The sequence below is a fragment of the Lethenteron reissneri genome, chromosome 26 (genome assembly GCF_015708825.2).
Source record: "Lethenteron reissneri isolate LAM-NWPU_2019-01 chromosome 26, ASM1570882v1, whole genome shotgun sequence".
Classification (NCBI taxonomy): Eukaryota; Metazoa; Chordata; class Hyperoartia; order Petromyzontiformes; family Petromyzontidae; genus Lethenteron; species Lethenteron reissneri.
Window position 1 is genome coordinate 7,077,473 of NC_083804.1, and position 22,435 is coordinate 7,099,907.

At 48.1% G+C, this 22,435-nt stretch overlaps 1 protein-coding gene across 1 annotated transcript; it reads right to left on the reverse strand.

Annotated features, from left to right (window-relative positions):
- Positions 1-15,350: 15,350 nt before the first annotated feature.
- Positions 15,351-22,054, reverse strand: LOC133347574 (noggin-2-like). Its single transcript, XM_061559944.1, has 2 exons — positions 21,357-22,054; positions 15,351-18,484 (listed from the first exon to the last, which is right to left on the reverse strand). The coding sequence occupies exon 2, from the start codon at positions 18,290-18,292 to the stop codon at positions 17,588-17,590; it is 705 nt and encodes a 234-aa protein (XP_061415928.1). The 5' UTR covers positions 18,293-18,484; positions 21,357-22,054; the 3' UTR covers positions 15,351-17,587.
- Positions 22,055-22,435: the final 381 nt, after the last annotated feature.

Sequence of the window (22,435 nt, forward strand, 5' to 3'; positions counted from 1 at the left end):
CACATCGTTGTGGCGAGAGAGGGCCACTTTGCCGCTGGTGGCTTCCCACGCAGTGGTGATTCACAGAGAGTGGAGGCGTTGAAGTTGAGCATTGTGCAGTTGTGTGCGTGCACTCGGTGCAGAAGGTTTTGTGAAAAATCTGTGTAGCATTGCTTTGATTATAATCAAGTATATATTCTCGCAAGGGCACAATACATGCGTGGAACTGTGCAAGAGCCGATGGGGCTGATTTTGTTCGCATTTGCTGTATGCAATTGGTTTATGTGACAGCTGTGGTCACGAGTGGCCATTACATTCACCCCATTGTAAAAGAACACGGATTCTTGAATGAAATTGTGTCTCCGAATGGCGACAGTTCACGTGTATAGTCTTGAAGTTGAAGGAAGCATTAAGGATCTTAGGGCCCGTCCGTAAATGACGTCACGCACCTAAGGGGGTCAGACATTTGTGACGATGTGTGACGAAGGGGGGGGGGGTTGAGAAATGTGACGTCACATCAAAATGCGCAACTTTAAATAAATATAAACAACACGTTCTACTTAATTAAATAGATTTTTTAATAAATGTTTTTTCCTACAACATCAGAGTGCAGCGCCACATTAAATACGCACGACAATGACAACAGTTTATAGCGATTTGAAGCATGTTTTATTTTGGGGGGGGGCAGAGCTTTGTGACGTCATATTTGAGGGGGGGTCTGACTTTGTGACGCCGTGTGACAAGGGGGGGGGGGTCAAACATCGTCCAAAATCGCGTGACGTCATTTATGGACGGCCCCTTAAATACATGTCTTACATTATCTAGATGGGTGGTGGGGGGCGAATCACAAACTTATACCCGCGCTGCGTCAGTAGCTGTACGTATGCTCTCACACTTCCCCGACACCTGACGCACACCCAACCCGAGTTTAAGACGCGGCACCCAACGTTAACTCTATACATTTCATGCGGGAATGGTGCGTCAACATCTGGAGAATATGGTGAATAACTACAAATTTCCCCCCACTTCCACCTCCACCAACCAATTCCTAAATTGCCACAGGTTGTCTCTCTACTCGCATTGGTCTGGGGTGGAAGCTCCCCGCACCCCGCCCATAAATTTTATTTTTGAACAGAGAGCGGCCAAGCCGCACGCTGTGCCCCCTCAATTAATAACCTTAATGCGCCTACCCCCCCGCCTTCTGGAAATGGGCTCCCCCATGGATACTGACCCCCATAACTTTCCAATCGTTCCCACGCGCGCCGTCTGTTGTGATGCTCAAGGCACATCCGGGCGTATGGGGAAGGGTTTAGAAGTTTCGGTGGCAGAGAGCCAAGGGGGCCCGTGTTAGGTAGTCAAGGGGCTCCAGGTTAGGTAGCCAAGGAGGTCCATGTTTGGTTGTCAAGGAGGCCCATGTTCAATCGTAAAGGGGGCCCAAGTTAAGCCGTCAAGCGGGCCCATGTTCGGTAGTCAACATGGCCTGTGTTAGGGTAGTCAAGGGGGACTATGTTCAGTAGTCAGGGGCCCCATGTTAAGGTAGTCAAGTAGATTGAGGAGGCACAGGAGGTGGTATACTGTACTGCGTAATCATCATCAGCTACGAGCGATCCACTGCTGCATTAAGGGCTTCAAAGGTGCTGCTTTACCGCATGCTATTGGTTGGGTGCTACTTAGCGGTGTAGCTATTCCACGGCGATTCCTTGCATAAAAGGTCCAACAATTCAGGGAAGATATCCCTGCTAGATTACATTTTCAGGCGCACCTCACTCTAGGTTTTAGATGGGATTTAGGGACCAGAGCTGGATTTTTTTTCATATTCTTTTTCTTGAACGCTGCTAGGCCGGTTTGGAGTATTGATTGTTGACGTAAGACACTACAATTATAGCAGTAGGTACGCCTATCCACAATACTGTACAGTTTTCCTCTACTGCTGGACCATATATTTTCCTATGATCTTATTAACAGGTTTGCAAACCACGGGCAGTATTTATGCGGTGGATTGTTGGCGTCTCAAAATAATTTCCGGCACAGCGTTTGCGTCGGATTGTTCCGGCTAAAAATGAAGCACTCTCGAGAGATGTTGAGGGGAACCACGGCTTCAAAAGTAGTTTAAAAAAAAAATGTCTATGCATCGTGCCGCAAATCTTTAAAATCTATTAACCTGGCGCACAGGGACACCTAGCGGCAGCTTTTGGTTAGGCCGCGGATTCACCCACGCAAAGTAGAACCTGTGAATCCCCGTGATTGATCGAGCCATACCGTGAACGCTTTCGGGAGAAATGAAACTCATCCGCTACTTAGTTTTCGAGAGATGCATTTTTTTTTCTTTCAGAGCCCCGATCCTATTTGGCCGTCAGCAGCGTCTTTGTCTGAAGGCTCCCTTCTCAAGAAGTCCTCGTTCGTGTCCCACCGGCAAGCAAGCGGCGTTGCTGGCTCGTTACGATCGAGCCGATGCAAGCCTGACCCTGCCGATGCAAGCCTGACCCTGCCGATGCAAGCCTGACCCTGCCGATGCAAGCCTGACCCTGCCGATGCAAGCCTGACCCTGCCGATGAGACAAGGGGAAAGTCGAAAAGCCCGTCCGGAGATTGGTCGCATCAATTCGATGTTGATGGGTGAAATAAAATAAATGAAAGCATCACTCTCAGAAGGCTATGTGTATAACAAATGTTTATCTGTTGTGGGAGAGATATGGGAAGTTGGGAGTAACTATGCAGCCTGCTCACAAGTGCATTACGGTACAATAATAAAAATAAACTCTTATCACTGCACCCAGCAACAGGTGAGTGACACAATCCCATACAGGTTCTTCGTTAAGTTGAATTATTCAGTTTACAATGGATTCTTATTATAAAAGTTATCACAGGCCAAGGTTATTCTGAATGACACGTACGGGTTTTTTTTAAATGTATTGTGTTCTTTGGAAACCAACTCCCTCCCCAGACATTGGCTGTACGACACAGAATAGGACGCCGCGGTGGCTATGAGATGTTAACTACATCGCCTGGTATGCAGGAGCGCGTGGGTTTAATCCCAACCCTGACGCCTGCTGCTGTATATTTGGAGTTGGAGTTTGCATGTCTCTCTACACGTGGTCACGTGGTTTGTTCTCCCGATGCTCCAGATTGTTCCTCCACATTTAGAATCAACGTGCATTTAGAGTATGTGGCTGCTATACATTTCCACATGATAAGTCACTTCCTCGAGCTATCATTTGTGTCCAGGTCGCTTTTTAAATGAGCAATAATGCCCACAAATGCAGGGCAAGAGAACCACCTCAGCCCAGGGCAAAGCCGCCCCTAGTGGTAAGGGAATGGTTATTCAACGTGGTATAAACTGATTGTCAGGGATGTCACAATACATATATTTCTCGCAATAGCGGTAATCGCATGGGAAAGATGATAAAACCGATAACCGGTTTGTCCAATTGTATAGAGGATAAGTATATGTTTGCATTTTTGTTAAAGCTGAGGAACAAAAGGTTGTGATGTGGTATTTTAGTTTGCACAATGGACCTGCGATCCAGAGGGTTCGCCGGTTAGACTCCATCTCCCGGCGCGGTGGCTGAAACAACGGCGACAAGTTTATTAAAGTGCAGTGGGGCAAAGTGTGGGCACTCCCACATCGTCCAAAACGTCTGATCAATGTGAAAGAAAATAGGCCACAGAAACCCTCTCGACGATAGGAGGATCTTCTGCCAGCAGTGGTGCTGACAGGTCATTGCAGGGCTGCACCTTTACATATTCACCGAGGATCGAGGGCAAATGTATGACGCGGTGACTCATGCTTTCCACCGTGCCGTTGATACGGTCGTGCGTGTCGATTGGTGCATTTCATTACTGAAGCCCCACGGGAACCTCATTATCCATGACTTATTTTCAAAATCGCTATAGTTGATTCCGTTCACCGGAGTGTCTTTAATACTAATGCAATAACATTTAGATTTAGCCAGGGAGGCATCATCACCGAGTCTCAAGCCTATTTTTCATTCCCCGTACGGAGAATAAACATAGTAGAAAACAAATGGGCAGTTAACTGGGAATTCACAGGGAGGGGTGGTGGGGGGAGGATGCCCTACCATATTTTCACTTGAAATTGTTTGTTGTATTAATTTTATTTTGGTTGTATTTTTCTTCTTCTCTCTCTCTCTCCAATTGTATTTTCGTATTGTACCACAACGATTTTAATTTAATGCAGGCTTCTCTTGTCTCAGTTGCTGGCTCTCTTGATTAAACGACATAGTCCTTTTCATTTCCCGTATGAACGTTTTTTTTTTGGCGGGGGGGAGGCATTAAAGTCAACACTACGAACACAAAGTTTGCCAATCCTGATAATTGTTCAATGAATAAATTGTGTCTACGTTTTCAGAATTGAAATCATGGGGTGATGGTGGGGGCGTTGCGGCGTGCGCTCGGGTTGCCACTTCCAAGGAACAAAAAACCGGGACGCATGATGCTGAACACGATACCTCACCAGTACCAGAAGTGGGGGGAGAACTTCATGCAAATGCATTGTCTCGAGTGGTGTGCTTATTCAGCGACAGACAAAACCCAGGACATTTAATATCCAGGTAAGATATATACATTTTCAAGGACAGCCAGCTACGACAATCCTGGCAAAACCAGGACAGGTGGCAACCCTACAACGCAGGCGGAGGTTGATGCAAACCACTCATGAATGGCACTGGCCAATTATCTTAATGTCATAGGATCTTCTTGAAAGTACAGGTTTCCCTCGTTGCATGCGAATTCGGTTTGTGCGATTTCACGTATATGCAGGTAGATTTTTTACCCCAAAATTCACCACATGTGGTTTTAATTCACTCAAATGCGGTCAGATGTGGGACAACATTTGGGTGTGTACTGTGTGCGCTACTGTGCAGGCAGTTGTCTCGTGCGGTTTCGCTTTGCGCGAACCTTCTTCTGGAACGCATCTAAAGCGAAACCTGCATTTTATACGCGTGGATAAACTCATAAAATTAAGCAGCTGTAATATCTCGAGCAAAGGTTCTCAGAATCCAGTCCTCGTGACCGTCACCATGCTCCGCCTTGCCAAGTTTCCCAGTCGTCTTCTTTGTTCAAATACAAATTAAGTCGTCACAAGCTGCACGCGCCTCATTATTGCAAAACAACAGCCCTGGGTGACGTGGATAGAGCTTATTAATCAGCGCTCTACGTCATATGGAACCCACACGTGCACGCACACACAAAGCCAAAGATCGTCCGTATAGCACTCAAACTCTTTGGGCAAGTGCTGTTTGTGAGCACCCATGAAGGCCGGTACGGCACTCGAGGGGGTGGTGGGCCCAGCACCATCACGCCCGGCCGCCTTTGTCTCCTTAGTGGCGATGCTTACACATCGCGCCAGATACTCATTTGGAGGCCGAGTCGACCTAGGGGAGGCCCATGACTGGTTCAGATAATTGCCACTGGTGTTGGCCGTGAGCAGAAATGGGAATTGGGTTCGCCGGGTTCATAGCACAGCGCGCTATCCGCTGCGCCACCGCTCCCCTACGCAAGAACACACGTGTACCCATATGCGCACAAGATGTCAAGTCGGTCTTAATTTAAATCAGCGCTCTCTGCGTCACGTGGAACGCGTTTCGCAATCATCAGGCGTGTGCAGCATGCAGCGAGACACTTAATTTGTATTCGTACGAGAGGTAAATTGGAGAAAGAAAATTGTTAAGTCGCGATGACTGCAATTTCAGAAACCCTCGTTGCTCTCTGTTGACGCGCAAACCACGAGGCTTTGAGCCATTGGAGCAACGTGTGTATACCGTCCACAAGTTCGCTCCGATGTTAAATTATACAAATTAAGGGAGGAACCCGTGTTAACCGTTTTAAACGAGGACTTCACAAAAATCGAGTACTCGCGACACCAACGCGCTATACGCTCTTTTGGAATCGGAATCTTTATTTTGTATTCGAGGAGGAATCCGATGAGTTATGAAACTTTTTTCACAGATATCCAGTTGGGGCAGGTCAAAATGTTAAAACAATAAAAAATACAATGAGTGCAATGTGCAAAGTATAGGAAAAGTAAGGTAAACAATTTAAAAACACAAATGCAACGAAGGAATGTTTTTGTCTACTCCCATTCAAACACCAATTACCTCGTTCCACGCTGATTGTTAAACACCTGGCGTGCCAAGCAATTAACACTGTCGTCATCAAGCGGTGCACATGCACGCACAAAAAATACGGGACTCCTATACTTACGAACGTGTTAGGTTCTAGAGCCTCTTCGTAAGTCCAACTTTACTACTGTCGATTCCAAACATGTTGTATGCCTGATGATGATTGCTTGTGTTGCAATCGAAACGTCGTAATATGGTATTATTTAATTTATTATTTTATCTTTAGACGTGACTTAACCGAAAGAACCAAAGAATAATTCCTGCAGTCACGAAAGCTCCAAAATTAAGATGTTGTACGGAATGCACACCAAACACAGGGAATGGCTGTACAGGTTGTATAATCTACTGTAGACGTAGATGCCACTGGTTCTTCATGTTCTAAAAATGTAGATGCCACCACCACCATCTCTATCTATTGCGCGGCGGTTGAACTTACGATTCGCGGTCCGAACAGGCAACTGGACATACGGACAGATTTGTTCGTATCTCTGAACGTTCGTAAGTAGAGGAGTCTCGGTAATTTAATCGGCTCGATGAACGCGTACCCTTTGAACCAGGGATTCCTAAACTACACTCCTCGCGACACACCACGCTGCATTTAAATACAAATTAACTCGTACGTACCGCGCTTAGCGGTTAACGCCGTCTGCGTCAATGGAGCCGATTCGAATGATGATTGAAATATCGGTGTGCGTTTTTGTGTGCGTATGTGCGTGTGCACCTGTTCCACGTGTGTATGTGCGCACGTGTTCTATGTCTGTATGTGCGCACGTGTTCCATGTGACGCAGACGGCGTTAATTGCTTCGCGCGTCCCGCGGGACACGTTGAGCAATCGTGGAGCGAGTGCAGCGTGGAACGAGTTGAGTTGAACGTGAATGGGAGCAAATTGGTAAACGCGGAAAGGCGTAGCGTCGTGGGTCGCCAGGGATGAAGTTTGGTTTAAAGATTATAACGGTTTAGTATTAACGATTGCATTGCCTATTTCATTTTCTATTTTATGAAGGTCTGTTATGCAAAACGAGAGTCTTTTTTTCACTCGTTGCTCTGCCGACATGATTGTATTCATAGCCGCGACCGTCAGTTTGTGATTTTTATTACGAACTGAAACCAAATGGAATAAGGAGATGTGGGCGCAGCGAGAGCCCCAGGAAGGTTGCTCCTTCGTCAAAGGCATGTTCGCGACTGTGACAAACATGTGTTTAACTAGTAATACTTTTATACTTCCATTGCCTTTGTTAATGTTCACTTTTTTTGCGTTCTCTGGTCTAACACTGCCGAGACAAGGCCACAAGGAAGGTGTCGGCCAATCCTATTCAAAGACCGTGCAGTATTTACTCTATGGGAGCACGGTTATTTGCATGCTTTTACCACAGGTTTGGGTGGTTACTGCAGACTTGATGCCTTGCAGTATCTATCTAATTAGTGTTTTGAGCATCTTAACACGTGTTTTTATTGCCAAATACTACTATCATCATCGGCACATGAACACACTTATATATTTAAAAAGGACAACAAGGCGAGATGGATGTGGCGTGCCAAAATAACTCGCAGAGCAGAGTTCTGGACTGTCGGCTAAAATCAAGCCCTGGTGACGACTATTTCCCAACGTGTCTGCATGTTTTCTTGATTCTTGTTTTCTTCAAAAAGGCAAACTTAGCAGTACCCTCATGGAAATAATTATTGTGAGGCATGTGCCTGTCCTGTGTGAATGCTGAATGAATTAAGCGTATTTGTAATATGTTAAATGATAAATGATGTATTGTTCTTATGTTTTATTGCTACACTGCTTGTGGATGTGTATGATGTGTGCACCAGTCCGCACTGACCAACGCGATGAAGCATCGTCAGAACTCCCCCTCCATGACCGACAAAAGATTGGCGAGATTTTCATCCAGCAGTGGATTGGCTATGGGCTGTACAAATTGTTCATCTTTAACCATCTCGCTTGCAATGAGAAACGCAGTTCTGATGTACTTTCATCAAGGAAAATTACAACGGTGGTACAGTGCGCTTGTTTATATAGAATTGTTTTAGTAAGTTTTAGAGGGGCTTGGTTTGGCCCGATTTTTTTTATTTAGTATAGATTTATACTTACAATTTGTATCTATATTGTATTATGATTGTTATTGGGATCAAACATCGAAATGGAATTTTTTGCACTTTCTGTACACAGCATGGACGGGTTGTGCTTTTTCTGTAGGATTTTATTATTTACGTATGTGATGTTCAGATTTGTGTACAACGAATTTTAGGTGTATCTTGTAATTTTATTGTTTGTTGCGGTTGAACCCAAATCAAGAGCCGAATGGCTCACAGGGTGAATCCTAATCAATTCAACTGAAACACGTGGTTTCAGGCAAGAATACGAATCGCCAGTTTTAAAAAAAATAGCACTAGAAGTAACAACCGTCGGTCGAGCACCAACTTGCCCTGAGAGAGTCTTTTGCAAAGAGACCTCTGTGTGGGAAGTCATCAGATGGGCCTACCAGTCGTTTAATCGTCAGCCATGATCTCACCACGGCTAAACGAAGAACTCGCCTACGCCTCCGTTGCAACAATCCACGTGGCCTGCGCAGCGGCTGCTTGTGGTACACGTGAGATTTCACGGTTCAATCCCACGTCGTGATAGTATGCCTTCCCTTTGTCGGTCGGCGCGAAAGTCCTAACTTTTTTGAGATAACTCTCTAAGTCCCCCGCCTTTTTTGGAACTCTGAATTTTGCATTGTTACGTACCGTCCACGCAACAATCAGCGTCGTAATCATCATATTTTAACAGCCATTATCGATTAAAAGCAATTCTGGCGAGAATGTTACGTTTTTAGACTCGATTATTTACGGTTGATGCCAATTTCCGTAATATGCCAACGTTAGATTGCGGATAAACGGAGTGAACACAGCAGCTGTACGAACATTACGGGGGGGGGGGGTGGCAGCGTGGGTAGACAAATGACTAAAAACGATATAAAATTAGTATTCTTGTATCAATTCGTCACTCTAAATTGTGACGATTCATTTAATCGCAGTGGAGGTGGGGGGAATGTAAACATGGCAATACATTTTTCAATGACAGTCACGTGGTGGAAATAGTATGGCCCTCAGCCTTGCTGGTGATTTAGTGTAACGTACATGCCAGTGGGCCCAAATAAGACCGCGTTTTAAGTGACCGTTCATTACCTACTGTGACGCGTGGATCAGAAACTTGGGGCCCTTGGAATCTTTTATTTTTACAAAAACATAAAAATACACAACAGAGGGATGTTGCACATGCTCCCAAATGGCATTCGGTGATCGAAAGTGGAACACGTGTATTGACGAACACGCAAGTTAGAAACATTGACTTGAAGTCAAGTAAGTGGGCTTTGGAAGGAGTCGTTGCTACAACCCTGACACGACAACCAACTATCTTTTGTTTTATCAGGTAAGGCTCACTGAGCTATACAGCTGTTTGAGAAGCGGCATGGCCACAAATGATGGCTCAACGAAGTGGCTTATGTGGAAATGTATACCAGCTGACAATTACTATAAACGATGTTTCTAAATATGGAGGGAAACACCGGAGGACCCGACGAAAAAGCGACGGGACCACGGGGAGCGAGACATGCAAACTCCAAGTATACAGGCATCGGGATTGAACCTACGAACCACCTGAGTGCCGGGCGAGGTCGTTAACATCTCACCACCGCGGCGCCCTCGTACAATCTGCTCTGGCGCTCTTTGTGAATGTCTAAATATGAAGACATGCTGCGACGGCCCATTGCACAAATGTACTCCTTTTGGGACCTTTGTTTTAAACTTAATAATTTTAGAAGCGTGGTTGAGTATTCAGCAGGGGTCTGGCTGGGCGCTTAGTCCGTTCCAGCTCCATCCAAACCCCCGACGCCACAGGGCTGTCTGCGTGGCGCGAACGAATTGTGTTTGTGCGTGGATTCTGAGTGCGCGACGGAAAAGAACGAGGCGCGGCGCGCGCGGGGAAGTGTTTTGATGGACGCGGATCGGGCACTCGCCGTCCTCCCTGCTAATGAACGGGACGGGAACGGCGTTGCCCCGTTACACAGTGGGGCGATTGCATTCTTACAAGCCGTGTAATTGATTTTGAGCTCGTACATCGTGCAGTGTGTGTGTGTGTTCGTGTACATGCACAATGTGTACGCATTTGTCCAATCCACTGCTGGATGCGGGCCTCTCCTCTCCACGCCGTGCTGGTCTTCGGGTGGTTTAGGTGGGGTTGTAGAGAGTGAGAGGAGGAGGAGGAGGGAGGGCAGTTATACAGGTAGGAACAAGAGTTCCACACTGCCCACCAGGGATTATGTGTCTGTCGTGCATAGCCCCTCCCAAACATGTACGCTCCCGGATTGGTTGAAGTGCGTCACGTGACCGCGAGCTTTCTGTCGTGCACGAATGCGCTGTCCAACCAAGTTCCTACCTGCCCACTCCGAAGGAACGTGTTATGACTACTCCCACACGCTGGCCGATGCGGGTTGGTGATGGAACACATTCCTGCGGAGGGAGCTGGTAGGAACGTTGGGTTGCTCGGTCAATGGAACAGGGTCAACGGCGGCGTGGTGTATTCCACAAATGTGCCCGCCCGCACAGTCGGGCATATAAGCCGGCGTGAGTAGGTTAAACGTTTTATACGTTTTATAAGGGCACCACGGGGTGACCAGCCCCTCTCTGCACGACGGACACAATAATCCCCTGTGGGCTGGTGTAACCAGGAGGTTCCTACCAAAATTTAAAACTGGTTAAGGTGTGCTGCTGACTGGTCACTCAAAACAGGACGTCACGGTGGCAGAATCTTAATCACATCGCCTGGTGTGCAGGACTGGATTCCGACCCCGACGCCTGTTTTTTTGCAGTTTGCATGTTGTTCCAGTGATCGCGTGGAGTTTTCTCCCAGTACTTCCTGTTTTTCTCTCCACAGTTTAGAAACATGCGTTTGGGGAATATTTGGCTGCTGTGAATTGCCACATGCTCAGCCATTTTGTTGAACTATCCAATTGTGGCCAGGTCGCTTCTGGAGCTATACAGCGCGGTGGGCCTAACCTGATACAACTCGCCTTTTGCCCGTCCAAGGACGGGTGTATTGCAGTAAATATGAAACTTGCAAGCGAAAAACAGACCGCGACGTGATATTCATTGCATCCATTCGTGTGCAATTTGTAAGGCCGCGGTGACAGACTTATTTCATTAAAGGTTATAATCCCTTGTTCATCATGACGTCCTTTTTACTTCTATGTCTCAATCGTGTTACGGAGATCGCGTGACGTGAGGGTTCTGCCTTTGTAGTGAGGGTTGTGAGTTGACGCTGAGGAGGGGGGAGGAGGCGCCTCGCCCCCCCATGTGGAGTGACGTCACCCGCTAATTATTATGAATGGCGGGGGGGGGGGTGTCCATTTGGAGGACGTCACCTGTTCATGATTATTATTAATGAGGGGTGCTGTTCGATGTGGAGTGACGTCACCTGCTCATGATTATTAATGAAGGGGGCTGGTCGACATGGAGTGACGTCACACGCGGGACACAGACATTCTTGGCTCATTATAGTAGTAAATACAAGTTTCGTTAAGAACCATGGAACGTATAACGACGACTCTGCCCGTCTCACGTGTAAGGAGACATCACCACTATTCATAACGAAATGTATCTGGCTCGACCACCCCCATGTAAAATTACAGCTCTGCATTAACATGAGCCGTACGGACAAGCATATGGAAATGTGGCCAACAATGAAATCAAGTGCCCCCCCCCCCAAACCTTGATATTCGCAGGCGTTCGAATATCGGTGTTGGGTATTCGAGACGGATTTATTGCAGTGACATTAGGATTTTCGCGACCGTAGCTCGCGACTACCCGACAAGAAGTGGTGAGGCGTGGGAGCAGCGTGGATGTTTGTACGTTAGATGAACTTTTTTCGCACCGTACGTAGCCAACCATTGCTCATCGGAGGTGCGAATGTTGCCCCAACGCTACGCCATTTTGGAATTACGTACTGAATAATATTCATGCGTGTACAGTATTCATTGATATTTGCGCTATTAAAATACCGTGATACTATTATACAATATACGTTTAATAAATATTTGCGTACAGTCTATATATATATACGTAATGTTAATGCCCCCCGATCTACACTTTTTCTCCTAAGCTTTAAGCATGAATATTTGCGCCGTTTCACGGGGGGCGGCTGGTAAACCGCGAATATCAAGAGGTCGCTGTCCAACAATGACATTTGTTGCATCGCCTTCTGCTGGCTCGCCGCATCGCGCACGCCAGAGTTGTTGTGCACGTCCACGCGTTGTCCAGCCTCAAACCCGCTTCGCTTCTGGGATGCGGTGAGATCGGGCGCATTTGGAGTGATGTGCCGTGCAGTGTTCACGAGGGATCGCGCAGACATACGTCGTCTCACTACGGTGTCCCTTTAATTCAGCCCCAGGTAAGGCGTCTTGTGCCCACGAACCAGAGGATGACGCCGTGTGAGTGTGTGTGGTGAGTGTGTGGTGAGTGTGTGTGGTGAGTGTGGATCGCGGTGGCGCATTGCGCTACGAACCCGGCGACCCGAGTTTTATTCTCGCTCACTGCCAACATCGGAGACGAATATCTGACCTGGTCCTGTGCATCCTCTAGGTCGACTTGGTCTCAAATGAGTACTGTGTCTGGGGGGGGGGGGGTGATGTATGCGGTCGCGCGCAGTGCTGGTCACACTAATTCCTCGTCCGTCTTGCCGGCTAACAGCACTTGCCCTAACAGCCTGGGTAGGCTATACGGGGGGATCTTCGGCTATGTTGTTCTAAATGTGTAGTTTGCTGACACTGAATAGATATCCGTGTATACTTTCTATTGACCGTGCGTGTGTGCTGCCTGTGTGTTATGTGTTGTGCGTGTGTGCAGCGGTGGTGATATGTTAACTTCCTCGCCTGGTATACAGGCGGTCGTGGGCTCAATCCCGACCCTGACGCCTGTATATTTGGAGTTTGCGTGTTCTCCCTGTGGTCGCGTGGATTTTTCTCCGGGTCCTCCTGTTTCTATTGCTCCGTTTAGAAACTTCCGTTTTAGAGTACTTGGTTGTTTTCCACATGCTAAGCTATTTCGTTGAGCTATAATGTGTGGCCAAGCTTCTAAAAATAGCCAGAGGTGGGACAAAGTCATTGTTATGCAAGTCCAAGTCGAGTCTCAAGTCATCAAATTCATGACTCGAGTCTGACTCGAGTCCAAGTCACATGACTCGAGTCCACACCTCAGAGGTGGGACAAAGTCATTGTTATGCAAGTCCAAGTCGAGTCTCAAGTCATCAAATTCATGACTCGAGTCTGACTCGAGTCCAAGTCACATGACTCGAGTCCACACCTCTGAAAATAGCTATATAGCTCCGTGGGCCTTACCTGGTAACGGTGTGCTGCCTGGTGTATGTGAGCGTGCTTTTTTGTCTTTGACTGTGGAACAGCGCCATAAAATGTTACGGGGTTATCTCCTTAGCCATATCTAAAAATGTGGGGAGTATTCGGACACCCCGCAAGGGCCTGCCATTATACTCCTTTTGAGCCATCCACCGATAAAACATGGACCCTAACGCAAGCCGCCTATAAACCCTCACTCCAGCCGAGCTGCAGGGGGCGCTATTGGCTTCCGGTGTCCGAACGGACACGTTCTTTGGGGGGCACTCAATGCACACACACAGCGCTTGCCAAAAATGAACGACACACATTGTTGATCTCGTCGTCATCCTCGCAGCAGCGGCTCTTGGCTAACGAACAAAGTCGGCCACTGCATTGCGCGCTTTCAGATGCGCTTCTGCGGCCATCTGGGGACGCTCTTCTGATATTAGGAAGCCACTGGAGCTTTGCACTTTTAAATGATCTAGATCGAAAGCTAATTTATTTATAACTTATTTTTGGGTATAGTTAGTCGTTCCCCGAACCTCCGAATTAGCGCGGTTGACTATGTATGGTGCGAAATGAATGCGCATGTTGTAAATTACTGGAAGGATACATTTCACTCCTGCTCGTGGTTGTTACAAACCTGAATTCCTCACGACACATTCCTGAGTTGACAAAATCATAATAATTACGCTTGTTTACCTTCATGACGAAAGCCTCATGACTGACTCTTATTTTTTTTTCTTTCAAGAGGGTCCTGCCAACTTTATTTTCTTTTTGCAGTCGTGGGCAGCGATTGCTATGTCTATTCCAATTTGCGGAGCAATTCACTTCCAATCTTGATTTGATTGGAAGTGATGATGGTTGCTTGTGTTGCGATCGAAACGTCGTGATTTATCATTTTTCTACCTACGTGACTTTACCGAAAGAGCCAAAGAGTATAATTCACTTCCGTTCATTTTACACATTTTAGAGGTCGTTACGTGCTGCACGCGCCAGATGATTGATAAAGTGCGTCCCGCTTGACGTAGCGAGGGTGGATTTTGATTTTCAACAACGCGTGTGTTCCGCGCGACCCTTCGTAGTTCTATATACAGTCGTCCGCACTGATTTATAAAATGACACGTAGGCGCAAGGTTGCCACCCGTCCTGGTTTCCCCCGGGATCGTCCTCTTGTCGAGATCGCTGCCGTCCTGGGAATGTTACGTCATCCCGAGGCGTGAAAAGGTCCTGGTTTTTGTGAGGTGGCGTCAAAACTAAAGATTATAATGATGCAGCCACTCAAGAACAATGCAACTTTTGCATGATGTTCTTCCTTTCTTCTCTTCGTGTGAGATCCTTTCTTGTTCCCATTTGTATGTCCCAGTTTCATTTTGCACTTTGGAGGTCGCACACCTAACAGAGGTGTGTGTGTGTGTCAATCATCAGGCTCGTGCAGCGTGTAAGGTGTCGAGTTTGGGGAAACCTTGGGTCCCAAGCCGGCCAACTCCCCCCTCCATGATCACTACAATATATTATCCGGATTATAAGACGCACAGCAAACGTTTGGGCGGGGGGACGGGGGGGGGGGCTAGAGGGTGTGGGGGGGGGCTGGGGGGGGGGGTTCGGGGGTGTGGGGCGGAGGCTTGGTTTGTGCGTCTTATAATCCGGTTGTCTGTGTGCCAACAAAAACTAATTTTCTTACTTTATTAACACGAGACACCAAGTCTTAGATGCGTCTTACTTTCTGGAACGTATTGGACTTGAGAGAATACGGGCGGCGCGTTTACGACCGCAGCAGCAGCAGCAGCAGCCGCGCCCGCGGGTTGTTCACTCCGCAAGTCAACCACGGACAACCAAAAGAGCGGCCTGGGAGGAGTTTTTTTTATATATAACAAATACAAATAGAAGAACATGGTATACACGCTTTTTTATAATACATTTGCAACATAAATATTGCCATCCATAAAATTATCTGAATACTCTTGTTTACAAATAACACGTTGTGTGTATTATGTGTGTGTACTTTAAATCAGTCTAAACCGATAGTTACACGTTTTATATTGAATAAATATGCATTTGCGTCGTGTTTTTTTTGCTCTGTACAATGTATTTTTCTGCACCTTTTCACGGCCGTTACCGCTATGCACAAAAGGTCCGAGCCACCTCGAGCCCAGTACCGTTACATTCCAGACAAAAGTGTTAACTTGCGTTTTAACTTTACAATAAAAACATTTTAAACCGTATCGTTATAAAAAAAATAATAATTTAAAGACGTTTCCTTCTTCAATCCACTGCTGGATAAAGTCCTCCTCCCCTCCTCCCACCCCGCGTATCAGCCATGGCGGCTATTTGACCATACTTCACCACGCTGGTCATTGCAGGGTTAATTGGTTGAAAGGTGATTTGGAGGCATCCAGGACCGGTTTGGATCATCGCTCGCCAGAGAAACCGAATCGGAATCTTTATACTGGAAGAATACGATGAGCTATAAGGCTCTTGTCACCGATATCCAGTCGGGGCGGGTCAGAACGTTACTACACCACCTTAATGTTATCCGTGTAACGGGAATCGAACTCTGATTCGCCGGGTTTTGAGAGCAACCGTAACGCTAACCGTTCTGCCACCGCTCCCTGGCCAAGCCAAAATCGAGACTACACGAGTTGATTATTTTCGTGGCGCATGTAATGCAATGGCACAGCACGCGCGCGCGTGTTGTGCCACCTGGCTTACACAATCTTTTCAGGGTGAGGTTTCTGAACACATAGTAAACGACGAATCCATGTATCTCTCTGTTTTTTTTATGCACAAATATTTCTACGACATAAAAAGTGATACACATAAAAAATATATACTTTGTTAACGCCCGGGCATCTATCTAATAACGCGTCGTCAGCATCGCCGTCGTCATCTGTGGTATTTGTATAGACGCAGTGCCTGGTGCGTGATATTTATATGCGGTTCGTAGCCATGGGTAAAATGAACGTCCTTTTTTCAACTCAAAAAGCACTTCGTAGAGTCTCGCTTTCAAATAGGGTCCTGCAATTTACATGGGAGCAGAGGGGGGGGGGGGTAACCCTCCCTAACTGCAAGCACACAGCGTGGCTGCAGCTCACCGACTTGCTACACCGCGGCGAGATGGCAGGCGTGAATCACGGCCACCACCAACGCTGACTCATCATGAATTATATACGCAGCGCCTCTTACGCATACATAACCTCGCAGACGGTGATTTGCGTGAGCTTGTGTGCTTTGGGAGTCGCCGTGGAGTCGGTCTAGGGCTGGGGAACGGGGATGCAGGAGATAGCAGCTGAGTAACGGATTCTTGAATTCATGTGTGTGGAATTTGCGTGTTTTTTGTTACCCCCCCCCCCACCCTCGCTATGCGTGGTAGGGTATTAACCTACCCACCAGGGGTATTGCGGTTTTCTCTCACGTGCAGCTAAAGAGGAGGAGGAACACACACCCATTATGTCTACCTCGGAGATGGGAGTTATGAAATCGGTCTGTGTGCTACCATGTTCTGAATGGATATTTGTGTTACATCGTGGGACTGGAATAGGAACGACCCGAGGAAGCCTTCGTCCAGCAGTGGATAGATCATGGCTCTACTGCTGATGCCAACCAATACGGAATTTGGCTAAACATCCTCACGTAGCAGCAGCAGCAGTGGCGTAGCGTGGCTGGCAAGGGCCCTGGTGCAAGGAATGAGATGGAGCCCCCTTGCCCCTGTCCAATTTCCCCACTCTACGTCATCCGGCCCCTCCGGCCCCTCCGGCCCGTAGGGACCCGATGCAGTTGCACCACCTGTACACTCAGTCGACGGCTACTCCACCTGAGCAAGACCCTCCTGAAAAGGAGTCCCGAGACTCGGCGAGGCTTTCCAGGGTAGGTGGTATTTGGACGACGAACGTCCGTGATGTAACGTTTATAATTAGTTCTGTAATATTCAGGCATTCGTTTCTCATGGATTATTTTATGCCCCCCCCCCCCCCCGCCAACTCCCTTGCCCCCGGGGGAAATATTTCCAGAGCTCGGCCCCAGAACAGCTCCGGCTTAAATGAAGCAGCCCCTGGTGTAGTTGTTGTCATTATTATTATTATTACAGGGCTGGTCTCAGCAGGCGCAGCGGCACTCGGAGATGACGGGGTACTGAATGTGTATCCACGCGCAGTACTTCTGCCTGCCCCATCCCTGGCAGTGCCACCGCAGCAGCGTCTTGCTCGCGGACTTGAAGGGCTTGCAGGCCATTCCCTCCGGAAAGGAACACGACCTCCCATTATAGCAGCTTCCTTCCTTCACGAACCTCGGCCAGAAGCGCTCGCCTAAGTCTTTCCATGTGTACAGCACGGGGCAGAACGTGTAGGACCACAGCCACTGCAGGATCTTGCGGCGGGCCCTCTTGCCGATCTTGATCTTCTGGCCATGCGGCAGAACGCCGAGGTCCAGCCGCTTAATCTCGTTGGGCATCGATCCCGACGGCTTGAGGAGGAGGCGTCCTCCTCTCGTCTGCTGGCCTGGAGCGTCGCCCTTGGGCAGCGACACGGCCATAAACTCGGGGTCGAAGCTGGCGCCCAGTTTCCTCCGCAGCAGCTTTTCGTCCAGGTCCTGCTCCTTCGGGTCGAGCTCTGGGTCGGGGTTCTCGACGAGGTCCTTGACGGGCAGGTTGTCGCTGGGCGAGGGGCGTAAGTGCAGGTGGTTGCGACAGTGACCCCGGTGCTTCTGCGAGCCCATGAGCACGGCGAGCAGGGCGCAAAAGGTCAGCAAGTGTCGCGGCAACTCCATGTTCAATGAGGCCCACTCCACACGACCACAGTTCATGGAGCCGCGGGCACCATAAATAGAGGAGTGGGGCCCGGCGCGTGAGGATATGGATCCTCCCTCGTCCGCTCGGAATAGATGGGGGGGGGGGGGGGGGTGTATGTCTTGAATGCCGGAATGTAGCGGTTTGCAGGGGTTGGAGAGGGGCGGGAGGGGGGGGTCCAACTTCACTGATTGCAGCACCGCATCGTGCTGAAAGCGCGCACGCAAATACACGCACACAGACATTATCCCCGTTGTTTTAAGAGGAAGCGCTCTTAACGATAACAGATCTGTGTGCAGGTGCCAGGAGGAATATAATCATATTATATCGTAGGATATGCAATCGATGGCGACGGCTATCATCCAGCAGTGGATTGATCATGACATGATGATAAAAGCAGCAGTGGTGACGAGGTGAAGCGGTGGTGCAATGGTTCGCGCGCGTGCTGTGACCGAAACTTTGAGTATCGCCCTTGGGCTGGCTAACATATTTGAACCGGTCCTAAAACAACACCCGCTTAACCAACCCCGCACTGACCGGCGTGGTGAAGTATGGTCAAACGCTCCTCGTGACTCGCGGGGAGGGGGGGGGGGGCGTTAATGTAGCAGTGAATTGACAAATTGCTGTGTAAGTGAATGATACAATGTGGGTTTTTTCAGCGGGCCTGATTGCTGATGAGATAAAGGCGGGCGAAACTGGCTCAGAGATTGCGTGCCTAAACCAATATTCATGGTTCAATTGCGCGGCCAAATATTGATTGCCGTGTAGACTATTTTTGTTACCGTAATCTTTGAATCTGAGACAATCCTGGCGGTGTGTTGTTGTGTGCGTTAACCGTTTTATGTTAAGACTCTCTAAAAAGTAAGAAGCAACCCACACACTTGTGCTCGGTGTCAATATACAAATCTGTTCACACACACACACAGGGCCACCAGATTATAAGACGCACTCAAACTTACGCTTTGCAATACAAGGGGGAATGAGTGCGCCATAATCAGGAGCATACGGTAATTAAAGCAAACCCCAACGTAACATCAGATGCTTTCGCTCAAGCCCGCGTCATGTCAAAGGTAGAAATCGATTTTTCGTGCCACGACATTCTTCGATATGTTTCGTGTCCAGAGTGGGCGCATTCCGGGAAGTAACTCTCGTCAGATTTTAGAAAGCTACGCGGTTTTAAGCCTGCAAAGAGTGCTTTGATGGATCACCAAGCATACTGTATTAAACAAAAACAGGTGGTATAGGTTGCTGCGGGGATACGTTGTCAGCAGAGGGCGGTTCAGCAAAAATAATGTTGTACTGTACTATCTTCCCGCGTATATGCTCCCCAACGTCATCATCTTGCACTGACTAGAGGTGCTTGAGTATGGTAAAACAACCCCGGTATTGATCCAGCAGTGGATTGACAGAAGGGGCTGTGCACGCATACTATGATTGCATCCTGCACAGTAGTAGAAACGCGATGTGCGCGTTTGCATCGGTAATACTCCATAAGTCGGTCTTCCCCTTTCTAATGCGAACGTGCAATTCCTGTACAATTTTTGCCGAGTGGAGTTTTGCAATTGTACCAATACCACCCCTGGCGTAGGTGTTCACAGGCGTGCTGCGTAGCGCTCACGTGGAGCGAAACGTCGGACATCAATCGGAAACAACACGTCGTACTACCCGAAACCAACAGAGGTTTACGACGTTTGCGTTGTGTGATAAAAACAAATTACTCTGCATAATTGATCAATGGAATGAATGCCTCGTGTTTTAGACTCGCTTCAGCGATGAGTAAAACCGACAAAATAATTGGTAGCGTTCCTTGACACTTCATTTGCTGGATGAAGACCTGATTTTATGGAAGTTGTTTGACAATACTTCACCACACCGGTTTAGTGCGGGTGGTGTGTATTAGGACGAATTCAGAGATGTTAGCCAGCCGTCGGACGGGACTATAACTTAGGTCGTCCGAAGACCAGGCGGTGGGGTGGTGGGGGAGAAGACCCAGGCCTGGTTCAGATTGTCCCTTGCCACTCTTAGACGTATCCCCGGAAACTCATAAAGCAGATTCGTGGGATTTGTAGCGCGCCTACGCTTCTCCAAAGTGCTAATAAAACCAATAGGTTTTAGCTCTCAATAAAGGCAATCTACAACGGACACGTGTTTTTTTCCGTGTCTCTCCGGCCACTCGCTCACACCTTCATGGCACCTGTTGGCATAACGAATCCGTGTCCACGATACTTCCGTTTTTATAGCATGCGCTATGTATATATATACACTGTGTAAGAGGTGGGTGCGATGGACGCGGATCAAACCATGTGTTTTAGAAGGATACTTTAAACCTTAAACCTTTCTGGAGGCTTCTTCACCCGCTATCGAATCGAACGTCACATTTAATGGGAAGCGAACTACTTGGTTCACTGATTTATCCCTGTGTTTTTAATGTTTGGCACAATTTTTATTTTATATTTGACGCGCCCTGCCCTAATTAGTGAAACCAATTGACCTCAAATTAAAGTTTGGGGTCTGAAATTAAAAAATGCTGGGTTTTTTTGGACGTTTCTAGCAATAAGCGCAGACTCTGTTACACGTTGGCCAAATTTCATATTTCTAACTTTTTTTTAAAACATTGTTCGAATTTAAATCGGTAACGCATAATTGTGTGCATTTATTTGATACAGGACGATGCTGAGCCGTAAATGACCCGGATATTTGCGGCGCTGTGAAGCGAGCGCTCGACTTTAAACCTCGGGAAACGTCAACCTATCATCCTTACGGAGTCGATAAATAGGTACCACTCTGTGGAATGTCAACAGTGATCGTTCTACTGGGCGGTCATAACGACGCCAATTATGTACCCATGTTTCCCAGTAAGATCCTGTCACACTGGAATACTTTGGCCAATTGCACGCAATGAAAAGAGCAAAATGCAGATACAACCCACCAGGCAGTGCTCGGGGCTAGCACTCAAACGCTGCTCACAGATATATTCAATAATTATTAATCCATCACTGCATCGCCGACCAGAACGCGTTGTTAAGCCCGCTATGGTCGTTCACTCACAAACGCCGCAGCAGACGCAGTTTCGCCACTCACCGTCAACGGCTCTCGCTCCGCTTCGCCACAACGCCACGTGGTTTTGAGTGGTATACACCGCTCCGAGTCGCTCAGCTCTGTCCTCGGAGACGGATCGTCACCATCATCATCACCACCACCGCCACCATCCCGTTTCTCGCGGCGGAGAATGCGAACGATGTTGGATGTGGAGACGGGTCGTGGGCAGGCAGCGTAGCTCGACTCCGAGTTATAGACATGCAGTCTTGTTATTACGAGAGAGGCAACACAACGTGCTTGGATATAGGGGACAAGGAGCTCGAGACACGCGCACGCAAACCAATAGAGACGGAGGAGAGGTATAGGAGATAGAATGCAAGCAACGTGGAAGGAAGCCGTCAGGCTGTAATAGCTCGGCTCCGAGTTATGCGCGGGCAGCCAGCCTTGTTACGAGACCAGAAGCAACGTGCTCGGATTTGGAGACACACACACACACCAGAGACTCGCGTAGAGGAGAGAGACCGAGAGATGAAGGAGATAGAGGAGGAGATGCTGCTGCTGCTGTCACCGTGTCGAAAGGGCGCTCCTCCTCCTCCTTAAACCGCGCTCCGCGGATCGCCGCCCCCTCTTATGGAGCAGCTTCTTCAAATAGAGGGCATGTGCAAAGTAAAACATGTTCTCCCTCCTGACAATCACTTTCACCGCCGTCCCGTGCGGCTGATTGACAGGGCTGGCTCCAAGCCTCGGAGCCTCCTCCAGGGGGCGGAGGGTTGGGGCAGTCTGCAGACCGGACTGTGTGTGTGTTCGTGTGTGTGCTCGTGTGTGTGTTCGTGAGGGTGTGTGCGTGTGCGTGTGTGCTCGTGAGGGTGTGTGTGTGTTTCGATTTAAAGCTTTCGTGACTGCAGGGATTCATCTTCTTGGTTCTTTCGGTAAAGTCACGTAGAAGGGAAGTAATAAAATAATAAAAAATAAAACATAATAAAACAATTCTCACGACGAAGATCTCCAAAATCCTGATTAAACACAAGATCCAGGTCCGATTCAACACAGTACATAAAATCCGTGATCTGGTCCCGTCTGTAAAAGATGTGGTTCCGGACATACAGTACCCTGGCGTCTAC

What these genes read in the sequence shown, in the direction of transcription:
- LOC133347574 (XM_061559944.1), bottom strand. Translation starts at nt 18,292, where the DNA reads ATGAACTGTGGTCGTGTGGAGTGGGCCTCATTGAACATGGAGTTGCCG.